This window comes from Lonchura striata, chromosome 1 (genome assembly GCF_046129695.1).
Source record: "Lonchura striata isolate bLonStr1 chromosome 1, bLonStr1.mat, whole genome shotgun sequence".
Classification (NCBI taxonomy): domain Eukaryota; kingdom Metazoa; phylum Chordata; class Aves; order Passeriformes; family Estrildidae; genus Lonchura; species Lonchura striata.
This window is the reverse complement of record NC_134603.1, coordinates 46,935,951-46,949,223: the sequence shown is the minus strand read 5'-3', so window position 1 is coordinate 46,949,223 and position 13,273 is coordinate 46,935,951. Positions and strand designations below refer to the sequence as shown.

The 13,273-nt window shown below is 36.9% G+C and overlaps 1 protein-coding gene across 1 annotated transcript in view; it reads left to right on the top strand.

Moving 5' to 3' along the window:
- The window catches only part of LAMA3 (laminin subunit alpha 3), a 106,536-nt gene that overhangs the window by 92,459 nt on the left and 804 nt on the right, over nucleotides 1–13,273 (top strand). The window contains exons 59-76 of the mRNA XM_031503734.2: nucleotides 336–487; nucleotides 582–744; nucleotides 1,221–1,354; nucleotides 1,844–1,991; nucleotides 2,856–2,975; nucleotides 3,895–4,019; nucleotides 4,375–4,495; nucleotides 5,650–5,790; nucleotides 6,526–6,656; nucleotides 7,483–7,617; nucleotides 9,777–9,921; nucleotides 10,166–10,317; nucleotides 10,710–10,899; nucleotides 11,191–11,331; nucleotides 12,147–12,306; nucleotides 12,436–12,563; nucleotides 12,682–12,775; nucleotides 13,116–13,235. Of these exons, the coding sequence (XP_031359594.2) occupies nucleotides 336–487; nucleotides 582–744; nucleotides 1,221–1,354; nucleotides 1,844–1,991; nucleotides 2,856–2,975; nucleotides 3,895–4,019; nucleotides 4,375–4,495; nucleotides 5,650–5,790; nucleotides 6,526–6,656; nucleotides 7,483–7,617; nucleotides 9,777–9,921; nucleotides 10,166–10,317; nucleotides 10,710–10,899; nucleotides 11,191–11,331; nucleotides 12,147–12,306; nucleotides 12,436–12,563; nucleotides 12,682–12,775; nucleotides 13,116–13,235 (2,500 nt within the window). The remainder of the gene's footprint in view (nucleotides 1–335; nucleotides 488–581; nucleotides 745–1,220; nucleotides 1,355–1,843; nucleotides 1,992–2,855; nucleotides 2,976–3,894; nucleotides 4,020–4,374; nucleotides 4,496–5,649; nucleotides 5,791–6,525; nucleotides 6,657–7,482; nucleotides 7,618–9,776; nucleotides 9,922–10,165; nucleotides 10,318–10,709; nucleotides 10,900–11,190; nucleotides 11,332–12,146; nucleotides 12,307–12,435; nucleotides 12,564–12,681; nucleotides 12,776–13,115; nucleotides 13,236–13,273) is intronic.

The following is a 13,273-nucleotide window of genomic DNA, read 5'->3' as shown; positions in this document are numbered from 1 at the left end:
ACATCTTTTTTATGTCACAGATGTTAAGTCTAATTCTTAGTAAAGGTGCCATGTTTTCATAGCTTTAGCTGGGAGATGTTATAAGTGAGAAAAATATTTTAGATACTGTTGCTACAAAAACAAAAAGTGACATATATCTATATTCATTGAAGCAGTGCAACATATAGGATTACAATTTTTCCTTCCCAGAACTGATAAACTTAATTCTCATCATCAGGTGGGTGGATTTCTTATGACTCATGCACTGCATGATGATATTTCTGAGGAAGTGCTGCTGTATTTTGCCCTAATTATAATTAATCATTTATTAATTATTATTTACTTGCTATTTTTAGGCTTCCAAGGACTACATTGGTATGGCTGTGAAAGATGGTTACCTTACTTGTGTCTATAACCTGGGAGGTGGTGATGGGGAAGTGAGGGTGCAGTCATTGGTGACTCAAAGTGACACTGAGGAAGCTGTTATGGATCAAGTTACATTTGAAAGGTATAAGACCCACAGTGTAGAACAATCTTCTTGAATACCTGCTAACAACATCTTTTATTAGTGTGATGTGATATTCTGCCTGTTTTGGTTTTAGGATTTACCAGTATGCAAAGCTGAGGTACATCAAAGCAGCAACATCAACTTCTCCAGATTATGAAAGCCCTAGGAGTGCAAGCAGTGGAGACAGTGACATGCTTCTCAATCTTGATCCCAGCAGTGTTGTCTTTTATGTTGGAGGATACCCACCAGATTTTAGGGTACAGAGTTTCTTAGTGTTTTACAAAGATTTTGTGTTAATCATCCCATTGTTCTTACAAGTAAAGATTGGACCCAGCAGTCTTTCAAAAGCATGTGTAAAAGTTTATCTATGTCAGTAGGAATAGATGAGATGCAAGGAGGTACTGCTTCCTACAGAACCTGCCTGGCTTGTACCATGTTAAACCTCAAAGAAATGAGCATATTTCATTGCCAAGGAAAGCATGAAACCTGTCCAGCCCTGCTAAATACTGTTCCCAATCCATATTACTCTACCTTAAATTGTTCTGCACTATACCTAGGGTCATATCAGATAATTTGGATATTATATACAAGTATGCAGTATTTCTTTTTGCATGTTTAGAATGTCATATTCTGTGTCTTAATAATAGTTGCAGTAAGTCTTAGCAGTTAGATAGCAATGTAAAATTCTGTTAGCTGATGTTGATGAAATGGTTTTAATGACTCTGTTTTGCAGCCTCCAGATAAGCTCAACTATCCTCGTTATGAAGGCTGCATTGAATTAAACAGCCTAAATGAGCATATTGTCAGCCTTTACAACTTCAAGAGGACTTTTAATCTCAACACCACTGAAGTGCAACCCTGCAGAAGGTATGATATGAACACAGAAGTGTTTCACAGTTCTGTGATTTTAATATTATGAATTCTTGTCTTTCATATCCATAAGTATTACCACTGTAGCTAAATTGGTGATTTTTTTTTCTAATTCTTGGCCATTATTGCATTTCTTAGAGAAAATCCTCAGTAATAACACAATTCACATCTATGGCAATCTCAATCTGTTTAAATTTAAGTGTTATAAAATCCAGACACAATTTGTAGACTAATGTGTTCATCTGCTTTATAAAATAAATATTACATTAAGTTCAAAAAGTACAGTCATTAATGACTTCCTCTCTAAAGACCATTTGTGATTTTGACAGAAGCCAGTGGAAGGTTTTCTGTCTTGTGTTAGATCAGAATTTGGCCCTATACCAAATGCTTTAACTTAAGCTTTTTAAAATTTATAATGGCAGTAAGTCCACGTGGTAGAAGTTTTTGCTGACATATATTCACACCTGTGACAATGAATTATTACAGGTATAAAGAGGAGACTGACCAAAGCTATTTTGAGGGCACTGGTTATGCCAGTGTCACAGCGGGAGAAAGAAGTGGTGAACGAGTACGGTACGAGCAGACAATTGAGACGACTGCAGATGAAGGCATTGTGTTCTTTGCAGCAAATGGGGTAATGTGTGGAATGCTTCTGTCTGTTCTGTAGTGCAAGAACATCTTAAAAATCTTGCTTATTAAAGAACATGTTAGATATAGTAATAACTGTAAGGAAATAAATGTGTTAAGTGTTAATAAAGATGTCTTAAAAGTGTTATCTTCACCCTGTGTGGAAAATTAATAGATATTGCTGTATGTTTAATATCATATGGTTTAGTCTTCAGTAGTTGTGCAAGAAACAGGGAGTTGGACTTATGGGTCCCTTCCAGTTTGAGATACTCAGTGATTCTACCATGGTTGAAAAATACTCATTTTGTCAAGTATGAGTAAAAAACCATTCCAAGAAGCTCCTCCCTTAGGCCATGCAGAGAATTCAGAACTGGAGGCAGGAAAGGAGGAATGTAATTGAGATCAAACCAATGTTGGAATATTGAAATCCTCCAAAATTGCAAGTGCACTCTTCCCAAATCTAGATATGTGTGGAAACAGAGTAAGAAGGAATTTAGGAAGTGACATGATGACATGCCTGTCAAGATGCTCAAAACCACAATGCTGCTACTTATCTAATAATCTTGTAGGTGTATTTGCAAACACTGGATAATTTTTGCAATTCTGGGTAATTTTTCAATGCTGTAAAAAGTCAGTAAATATTTGAAATGACACAAAGTCCTTTAGAGATTTGGAGCTGATACCAGATCTGTTTATAATAGTTTAAATTAATTATGATTGATTAGTATAAGTTTTAGGCTTTGTGTTATCCTTTCCCCAAAAAGCTTTCTAGAAGCAACTAGATAGCTTCATTAAAAATATTCATATGATGTGAAATACACATCTGAAATTGTGGCAGTTTAATTGTGCTGGTGGTTTTTTTTTATTGCAGGATCAGTTCATCAGTGTGCTCATTAGAAATGGTCATAGAGTTTTTAGATACAAACTTCACTCTGAAACTCCAGAAGAAGTAGAAGCCAAAAAAACAGTAAATGATGGAACATATCAACAAGTATGTAATTTTAAAGAATCAAGAGATCATTATTCGTAAAAATACACATTAACTGAAACTGTCCTGATGGAAAGCTTAGTTGTGGAGTTTTCCTTTTGTGTGAGGAAATCAAGTCACTGGGGACTAGTTTGGAGATGTGAAAATTAATCTTTCTCTTGTCCTGCTTAAATGTGAATAGTTAAGTTTTAACAGTGAAACCACCAAAGGAAAAAATTTGTCAGAGCAATGCTTTACATAAAGATAACTATATTGATAGCAATTATTTGCATTAGTTTCATACTTAGATTAGTGTTTTCATCACCGAAGGGTTTATTTCTTTAGGATGGGCTGATCTTTATAGAGATTACTCTTTTGCAATGTTTGCTGTTGCTTGTCTCCTCAGCTTCAGTCTCCTTAGCTACTCTTGTAGCACTACCAGAGTGAAATCATAGAGACACTTTTAAAAACCTTTGATTTCCTTGTTGGTTAGTTCTCCCGTTTCCCCTTAATATATTTCTAACTAAACAGTGTAAACTGCAGGGTCTGCTGCAAGGAATCTTTATGCTCTACTGGGTTAAGTTACCTTCAGCCAGCTGACTGACTTAGTTTTTGTATCAGGCAGCAGCTTCTGAATCTTCAGCTGCAAAGACAATACAATATCTGAATCTCAGGTGAGATGTGTTTTTAGGACAATCTGTCAGACGAAAATAAAACCTCATCTTGCATTTGGATAGTTGAACATTTTCCTTGCTTTTACTAAATGTCCCAAATTTGCAAAGTACCTTTGAACTACTGCAGTTGTCCTTGATTTAAGTCACTAGTAAACAAGAGGAGGGGGAAAAAAGCATCCCAGTGTCCTGCTCTATGGGGGTACTTTTAATCAGGTAAATGATTGTTGTTTCTGCCAAGTGAAGTGATTCTCATTATTAATGTATTTCAGATTAATTTGGTGCTTGACCGAAAAAACAAAGTTGTGTATGTCAGTCCTGGTATTAGAGCCAACATACAAGTCTTCAATTTCACTGAGTACTACCTAGGTGGAGTTCCATCTTTTTTACGGGAACAGTGAGTAACTGTAAAAAGACTGTAATATACTGTCTTTGTCAGGAAACTCCATCAAAACTCTTTCCTTACACAATTTCCTTTACACTCTGTATTGACTATCTAATGTGACATAAAAAAAAACACGTTTATAATAATACATGATCATAATCTGTGATTTTTGGCTAATGGTGAAATCTTTGTTGTAGCTCATTCTAAAGATTGGGGTTGATTAGCATGTGTATGTGTACACAAGAAAGATTGCTCTTGTTTTCTTTTTCTATTTCTTATATTGTCAGCATTTATAGGTTACTACAGTGGTGTGTGCTTTGAAATGCCAGGCTACTGAACTCTTTTGCCTTCCCCTCCCTGAAACCAGGTTTAATATATCCACACCTCCATTCCGCGGCTGCATGAAGAATGTGAAAAACCCAAGCACTGCATCTGTTGTTTTTGATAAAACTTTTGGTGTCAGCAAGAAATGTTCAGATGACTGGAAGGTAACTAATACATTTCCTCAAAAACTTCTGCTGGAGTTCACAGACTGGTTTGTCTATAAATCCTGGACCATTATGTTTTGCTTAGGTCAAAAATTATATTTGGTAAACATGTGATGGCAATAAAAGAACCTGGATTGGGTGTGAAGCTGCAGAAATAAGAGACACCAGCCCTATTGTGACAGCTTGTTACAGCACATAGTCCACCTTCTTATTTAATACTGTTTACAGTCACCTTCGTATTTAATACTGTTTACAGTTAGGTATTTGTATTTACCATGTAAGCTTGTTGGCTTCCAGATGCTGTTATTAATTAGGCTGGAATACTTAATACTACTCTGTATCTTTCCTCCTGCCAAGGTGTTTATGCTTCCTCATTAAATGACCCCTCAGCCTTTTAGCCTTTTTTCTTAAAAGATCTTAACAGACGACTTCCACCAAAGTCTCTCATTCTAAGGCTCCGCTCATCTAATTGTTTTGTAATTATTTTCTGTGCATCCTTGAGTTTTGCCGTGTTCTTTTTAAAATGGGACAACATGACATTTCAGTGCTGGCTTAACTAGTGCTTCATGGAGAGATGAAAACTATTCATCTGCTTCTACTTACTGCTGCTTACATGGTGCATGAGCTCATTTGCCTTTTTTACGACAGTATTGCACTGAAAGTTTGTGCTTATTTTCTTTTACTTGTGGCATCTAAACCTTTCACAGAGCAATTTCTTCACAAAGTACCCTTGCAGAGTATCTAATCTTCATTCTCTGTATCTTCTCATGTATTAAAAAGTGTCCCATGACTCACAGTTTCAATTACGTAGCTCATCTGCACAGCTTCATAGTTATGATCTATACTTCCAGCTACTCAGTTTTGTGTCCTCAAACGTGAAAACTTTAAAGCTACAGTAGCTAAAGATGAGCAGCTCATTATTCTCAGCAAGCTTCCTCTCTCTTTTTAGAGTTTCTCAGACCATAGTTAATGCTGGTGAAGCCAACTCTGATAGTCTGTTCTGTACTGAAGTAATGGTTTTTGAGGTTTGCCTTGTGCTTGGTTTTGACTGGAGCTGATCACAATTATGTTGAGTGGGGCAGCTATTATCTCATGTTGGCATTTCTTCTGATTAAGAGGAAAATCACTGAAATCATTATTTTTCTTTCTTTCAGCTTGTCAGATCTGCAGCTTTCTCCAAGGATGGAACACTGAGCCTTAGTGCAGCAGATTTCCCATTTCCAAAGGATTTCCAAGTGGGCTTTGGCTTTCAGACAACAGCATCTTCTGGAACACTCTTAAATTACAACCTACGGGTATGAAACACATTGAACTTAGCACGTGTGATGGGTTTTATCTCTGAATCAGTCATTTCAGTTTGTATCATAAGTCTCATGTAGATTCCCGTATTTTAAGGTAAGAAATACCTTTTTGAGTGTGGCATTGTTCCTGTCATAGATCAGAGAAGTGCATTCTGGCAGTTTCTTCACATGGCCAACAAGTAGTTTGATGAGTAACTGAGCTTTGAACTAGAGCCTTCTGAAGAGTAGCTCACACACCTGACACCACCATCCCAGTAAGAAAACTGGTGTTTAATTGGCTGGAAGTTTTCTCAAGATAAAATGGGCACTCTGCCCACACAGAAATGTTACCATATACAAATAGGCAGAGGAAAGGGATTGGTTCTGGCTATGATCTCTCAGAAAGCAGGGAAGTTTAAATAGAACCCCATTTTGGCTGGCTGGAGGAGCTAAGTGAGTGCATACCAGGTATTTAAGAAGTGGAAAACTGGCTTGTCTGCTTTATGTAAAAATAAGCAAGTATTTAAAATAAATATTTGTTATTCAGAGTGCAGATGTATTTTGAAATGGAAGCTGTGCTCATCATGCAGGACTTAGTACACATCTGGTGCTAGATGACTGGGAATGCAGTTCTAGTGTAAGAAAATTTGTTGCCTACTGGCACCCACTGAGAGCTCTATTGCTGGTAGGACCAAGAGCTAAAGGCTTTTGCATTTATTTAGCTGATCATTTTGTGGGATTTTTTTGTAGCCTGATGTTCTTTCCATATTTCTGAGTCCTGGCTCTGTAACTGCAAAGATACGAGATAAGGAAATTAAACTGGAAAAAAAATATGAAGATGGATCAATGCATTATGTGACAGTAATAAAAATAGGCAACAGGTGAGTCCAACTCTTCATCTAGTTCTTATATGTTGTGGTTGGAGAAAGGAAATTCAAATTTTGTGGGACTAATTCTTTTGATAAACAGCTTAAAATGGTCTCTTCTAGCAGAGGATATCTAAATAATGAAGGGAAAGGAGATTTTTGTTCCATGAATGTGCATGCTCATACCTGGGATGCTTCAGCTGTACCCCACTATGCTTTTCTTTTATAGATTGTGTGAGTTTTGACTGCTTGTCTAGCTGGAGCTTTGGAGTCTTTGGAGCTCTTCCCCTTCCCATAACCTTCATGTGTGTCCCTGTAAAGGACCAGGGAAGAAGCAAATGCTGTGTCTGTTTTTTCAACAGATCATTATCTGTTATGCAGATGTTAGAAGAGACAATTTACTAAAAAGTTCCTAAATCATACTGATTGCTGTGTAATGCATGAAATTATGTAAGTGTTAGCTGAAGGGGAAAGTTTTGAATTGTTGGCTATAACTTTAGGTGATCATAATTAATACTGCTCATTTCATTTTGACACAAATAATTAAATCCTGTCCCATAGTTGACAATGAGAGCTTTTTTATGAGTTTCAGTTGCTCCAGTATTTCAACGTAGGACTGAACTTCAACTCTTGCTCATTATCTAATATGGAAAAGCATAGCAATTTCACAGCAGTCAATAAGCACATACTGAAAAAGTCCCAGAAGTAAGCTAATGAAGTTTTAGCATAATCACCATGTAACAAAGAAACAAAACTGTCAAATGGTTATTTTATATTTTTAAAATTTAGTTTCCTAATTATTTGTTTATATATCATGCTTGTTTTCATTCACTTTTTTCAGAGTACATATGATGGTTGATGATGAGTCAAAAGCAATTGACTCTCCCAGGTCATCCAGCTCACAGGAATCAAACAGACCTATAAAATTTGGTGGAGATAATTTTGAAGGTTGCATCTCAAACATCTTTATTGAAAGGTATTTGGCCTTGAAAGAATTATGGTTCATGAATTTTGTCCTGATCTCTTTCTTAAATCATATTAAAATACGTTTTGCTAAAATGAATATTTTTCTTCTACATGTGTGAAGCCTTCATGAATGCACAACTTTGCTGCCCTCAAATATTCTTTCATTCAGGCATATTATACATGGGATCCAGTTATAATTAAATCTGCTGTTCAGGTGTAAAGGAATTTTAGTCTAAATCATACCTGTTTAGCAGTCTGTTAGCCAAAGAACGAGCTCTGCAGAGTGAATTGATATGTCCCAACAAGGCACCCAAAAAGATTTGCTAAATTGTCTTGTTATAGCTCCCCAGGGAACCAGGTGGTGAAAGGAGCAAAGCTACTGACAGAATCAAAACAGTTACACAAACAAGTGACACCATATGTGTAGAAATCATCTGCCTTATTTAGGCTGTCTCTTTTTTTCACCTGTTTGTCTGATTATTAGAGACACATTACATGCAAAAAATAGGAGAAAAAACATGCATAAATATGTTTCTAGACGACAAGCATTCCATGAGTCATAAGTCATGTCCCAGTGGGACTTCGTGTTAGCTAAGTTTTGATGAGTATTTATACATATGTAGAGTTTTCAAAGAGTAGTGTATTTTGATTTGATTATCATACCACCACAGGATGGGATGGAGTGGAAGGCACCGTTAAAGATCCTCTAGTTTTAGCTCCCTGCAATGGGCAGGGACATTTTCCACTAGACCAGGCTGCTCAAATTATGTTTTCATTTAAAGCACTACAAGGCAATCAATGCCAAGATTATTTTTTCCCTTTTCTTTTATATACCTTTTATGTATCCTCAGTACTCCTAGCATGTATACTTGTAATTCCTTAAGTCTGGTAACTCAGCATAGCCCTAGTAGTCTGTTAAGCCAGGAGACCAAACATCCTAAAGGCCTCATAGTAGGAGGCTGGAAAGCCCCGCACTGTCTTGAGAAACCAAGGCCCCCTCTAGAACATATCCTCCAAACTAAGATTCTGCCCATCCGGGGGGGAATTCCTTGGATGGGGGAATATCACACCATTCATCCAAGCCTCCCATTGGGGCATCCTTGTTAGATATCCAAATTTGTAACCTCTATGAATTGCAAATGTAATTTTATCATGTGTGTTCATTGGGGTGCGTCCCACCTTGGTGAGGTGGTGCACCATAAGGAACCTTATTAAAATACCTAGGTAAAAACCCCTTATCCCTTAATCTTGTCTCGTTCTCAATTTTTTTAAGACCAGGAAAAGGCCTCAGAAGTAACCTATATATTAAACTTCCCATCAGAAAACAAATTTGGAAAGTTTTGTGCCAAATTAGTGAAGAATAAATACTGTAGCTGGTCTGATGGAGTGAATGGAGAATGATCAGCATTAAATAAGTTCAGGTTCTACTCAAAAATCTACCACTCTTCTCATAGAAAACCACAAGCAATGAGCTTTGTAGCTTTTTTGTCGTTTTTTTAGTAAAATTTTTTGTAATTCACTGATTAGAGATGCTTTGTACAACTTAGAAAATTGTAGTATTGCTTAATATTATTCTTTATACACAGGGTAAATTGGCTTTTACTTATCAACTGGCTTATAAATTGTCTTATAAATGGGCTTATCAGTCTTTCTGATAATTTGCTTATAACATTAGAGGTGCATGTGAAGTTGTGACAGGCTTTGTCCCTTGACAAAACTCATTAGAACATCTTATTTAAGGAGAGAGTGAAGCAGAACCTGATGATGTTATATTTTCTTGGTTTGAAATTACTTATGTATAATTACCAATCAAAGCTTTATAGTCTGATTCAGAAATCTTAATCAAGGCTGCTGTAATTTTTTTCTCTTTTTTCAAGAGCCATATATGTTTGTTTTTTAATAGCTTTTAGTGAAAATTACTTTGTTTAGAAAAAATGAGAACAAAATTAGAGTTTTCCTATAGCCAAAAAGAAATTAGCAGAACCAGGGAAAATATGATTTACAGCATTGAATGTACATTTTTTGTTGAAAACTAAAAATTGGTACTTTACTATTGTGTCACTGGGAAATATATTTTGTGCAGAACACATTTTTACAATGTGTTTGTTGTTGATTACACTAAAAAAAGGAATGCTGAGCCACAGCACTTATTGCTTTAAATCACAACAGGGCAGGTCAGCTCCCCGAGGTTCAAAATCTTGTTGCTAATACTGGCAAGACTGGTGTGTCCCTCGGAGCTTGCCAGGAATACGAAAACCTTGAACCAATGCTGCTGCAGGAATTTAAAAATCCTCTCAGGCTCAAGATGCTCAAGGTATGCTTCTTGTTACTGTCATCTTTGCTCCACATTGTTGCCCAGGTTTTCCATCATTTCCGGAACTGAGATTCAGATGTTCTTTCATTTCCTTCCATCTCACATCTGAAGCAAATGCTCACTGTGTTGGAGTTTAGGGAAGACTGTTTACTGCCTTGGTTGGGAGGTCTTAAATGTATTCATTTAAATGTTTCTATTTATGTGCACATATGATAAATGTTTCAATTCTGTCTTATGTGCACAGAATGAAAAATACCTTGATTATTTGAAAGCTGCTAACATGCAAAACCACACTATACCAGCTCCATTATATGGCAGCAGTGAAGCATATCTCCTTGGAAGCATCCCAAACAGTTTCATATCCTACATGTTTTCTCCATTGTTATCCACAGACAGGTAATAAAAATGTTCTCTGTTCTCCTCCTAGTACTTGAATTGTCAAAGCTGCTTGACTCTTAGGGCGCTAAGTGTAAGGATTTTCTTCTTGTTTATGTCTTGGGCCATAACAGAAAGTGTTTCTAAAAGTTCAGGCTTTTTTTTTTTCCTGTGCAGACATTTACCTAAACTGAGTAGATTGAATGGGACATGGTGGACAATTACAATGCATGTTCATGCCAGTTCCTAAGCCTGAATGTGTTACGTTTCATTCACATTCAGAAACAGTGTATAATGCCATGATTCCACCCAAATGCTATTCTGCATTTCACAAATGGAGTTTCACTGGAGAACAGGAAAGATACAATTAACAAAATACACCTATACTGGAATATGCTTACTTTCCACTACAGGTTACATTTCTCTGTAGATGTACGGACTCGATCATCAAGAGGATTAATAGTTTTCATGGAGGAAAGCTCTGAGGACTCTTATATGGCTCTCCACATTTCAAAAGGACGATTTGTCTTTTCACTTGGCTCTGGAGAAAAACAAATCAAAGTCAAAACCAATATTAAATACAATGATGGGCAATGGCACACTGTAAGTATCATTTATCACTGGAACCACAGTGATAACTAGCATTCAGCAGGCACAGCCTGCTGAATAGGAGCTCAGTTTTGGTCATTGGAAATTAATTCCTATGCCTGAAAGTTCATGTGGTTGACAGGTCTCTGAGAGATCTTATTGAGACTGATCACTCCAGGATGTTATTTTCAGTTTAAATGTTTTAACAACATGATGTTTAATTTAAAGACAAAAAAAAAAAAAAATCTGCAGTGGCTTTTGTTGGCTTTTGGGTTTTTTATTCTGTTACATTTGCCTCCTGGAAAGGTGGTCTTCAGCACAGATGGGAAGAACGCCCGCCTTGTTGTTGATGGTCTAAGGTCCCAGCACAGAAAATTGGTAACAAATTCTGCCATCAACATTAGGCCACCAGTGTATGTGGGAGGGCTGCCACCACTAAAGAGACAGGTAAATAATTGACAAATCCACCCACACACACTCCTCATGCTGCAATAATTATATGGGAAAGTCTTTAATACACAGGATTTCAGTGCTGAAAATTTTTAGGGAGGATTTTCAAGGGCCACGTGAGCACCATCTGTGACTGGTGTTTGCAGTGGTTAATTACAGATCTTTTTCCTCACCTGTTCACACAGCCTTCACCTGTACTTGTATTTTCAATATGTTGTTGAGACACTGATGACAACCATGTATTCTTTTAATTTTTATTCCTTAAAAATGGAGAAGACCAAAGTCACATTTTTAATTCCAGAAATACCATCTTTTGGCAGAACATTTACCTCAGTGGACTAAGTAATAATCAGTAGAAAAGCAAAAGAATTATTCTCATCAAGGAGTTATGGATGTAGAACTGATGGATGGATTTGAATCTGAAATATGTACAGTTTCTATTTTAAAAAGGGAACAGTTAATGATCCAGGGTATTTTATAAAATCAGATTTAAATAAACAGACTTAGGAAGGGAAGGGTTGCTTCAGGAATTTCACAATTCCTCTTGCATTATCTTTTTGACACATCATTGGGAAATATCTGTTTTACAAGCAGGAGTCATGTTAATTCAAAATCCACTCTTACTGGGTTTCAAGCACTTTTTTAGAATTTTGGATTACCTTTTCACTGCATCAAAGATGGGTGTTAAGTGCCTTTAGTGCCTGTTGGCATTCTATAGTCCAACAGTCCAAAGGAACCAATGTTTAGTATTACTGCTGAAAAAACAAAAAGCTATAATGCTTCAGTATTCATGTTTTGAAATATGCTTTCAGAATATGCCAATGAAGAGTTTCAAGGGTTGCCTGAGGAATTTTAAGATGAATGGAAAAGCCATGAATGCACCTCAACAAAAAAATGGCATACTTCCATGTCTGGATGTTCCTATGGACACAGGAATTTACTTCTTTAATGAAGGAGGATATATCACCATTGGTAAGCATAGAGATTATGGTACATGGAATTGTCTGAAGCATGTAGGTACATGGGTTACTTGTTTTCACGTGGTTTTCCAATTATTTCTACCTATGATCATCCCTCTCCCCATTGTTTAATTGTCCACAGGTAATTTGCTGATGAGTGTGGATTTCAAGATTGTATTTACCATTCGACCAAGGAGTTCTACTGGTGTACTCCTCCATGCTGGAAGCAAGCAAGACAACTACTTGACTGTTTACATGAAGGGAGGGAAGGTGGGTACAGACTGTGTCCATTCCAGCTGTATTGCCCTCATCCAGCAGGGGGAATTCTGACCTTCCCCTGCTGCTCCTGTTCTTTGTCACAGTAGCTTAACAAGTAACTTATTTACAGGTGATTGCTGCTGGAAATAGTGATGCTGGAGAATTCCAGGCATCAGTCACACCTAAGAAACCTCTGTCTGATGGACGGTGGCATACCGTTGCAGGTACATTGTACATGCCATTTCTTCTGAAGCTTTGAAGGGATGGTGGGCACAGAGCACTACAGCTCCAAATTTCTATTAACCATTTAGCTTCTGTTTAGTCTGAGAATACTCTTTAAAACAATGTGTCTTGTGTTAATTAAAGGTTTTATATAAGTTTTTTTTGTAGGCTCTGTTAGGCTCCAGACGACCTGGGATTGTCAGCCTGATTCTGAATTAAAATTAAATCTGTTTTTTTCTGTGCCTTAAATTTCAAGAAAGATGCTATTGAAAAATAGTGCCATATCTACCTGATTCTTTAATAGGGTTGAGAAAGAGTTCTCATTTACCTGCTTCTTTGCAGTCTCTCAGAAGGAGAACACAGTGCAGCTAGAGGTGGGCACACAGAGTAATTATACCACTGTACTTCAACCCTCTCCTGCTAGACGTGTGTATCAGCCACTCTACTTTGGCAAAATTCCAGGTAATATTATTGCTTCTTATTTTTTCATGTCTCTTCCT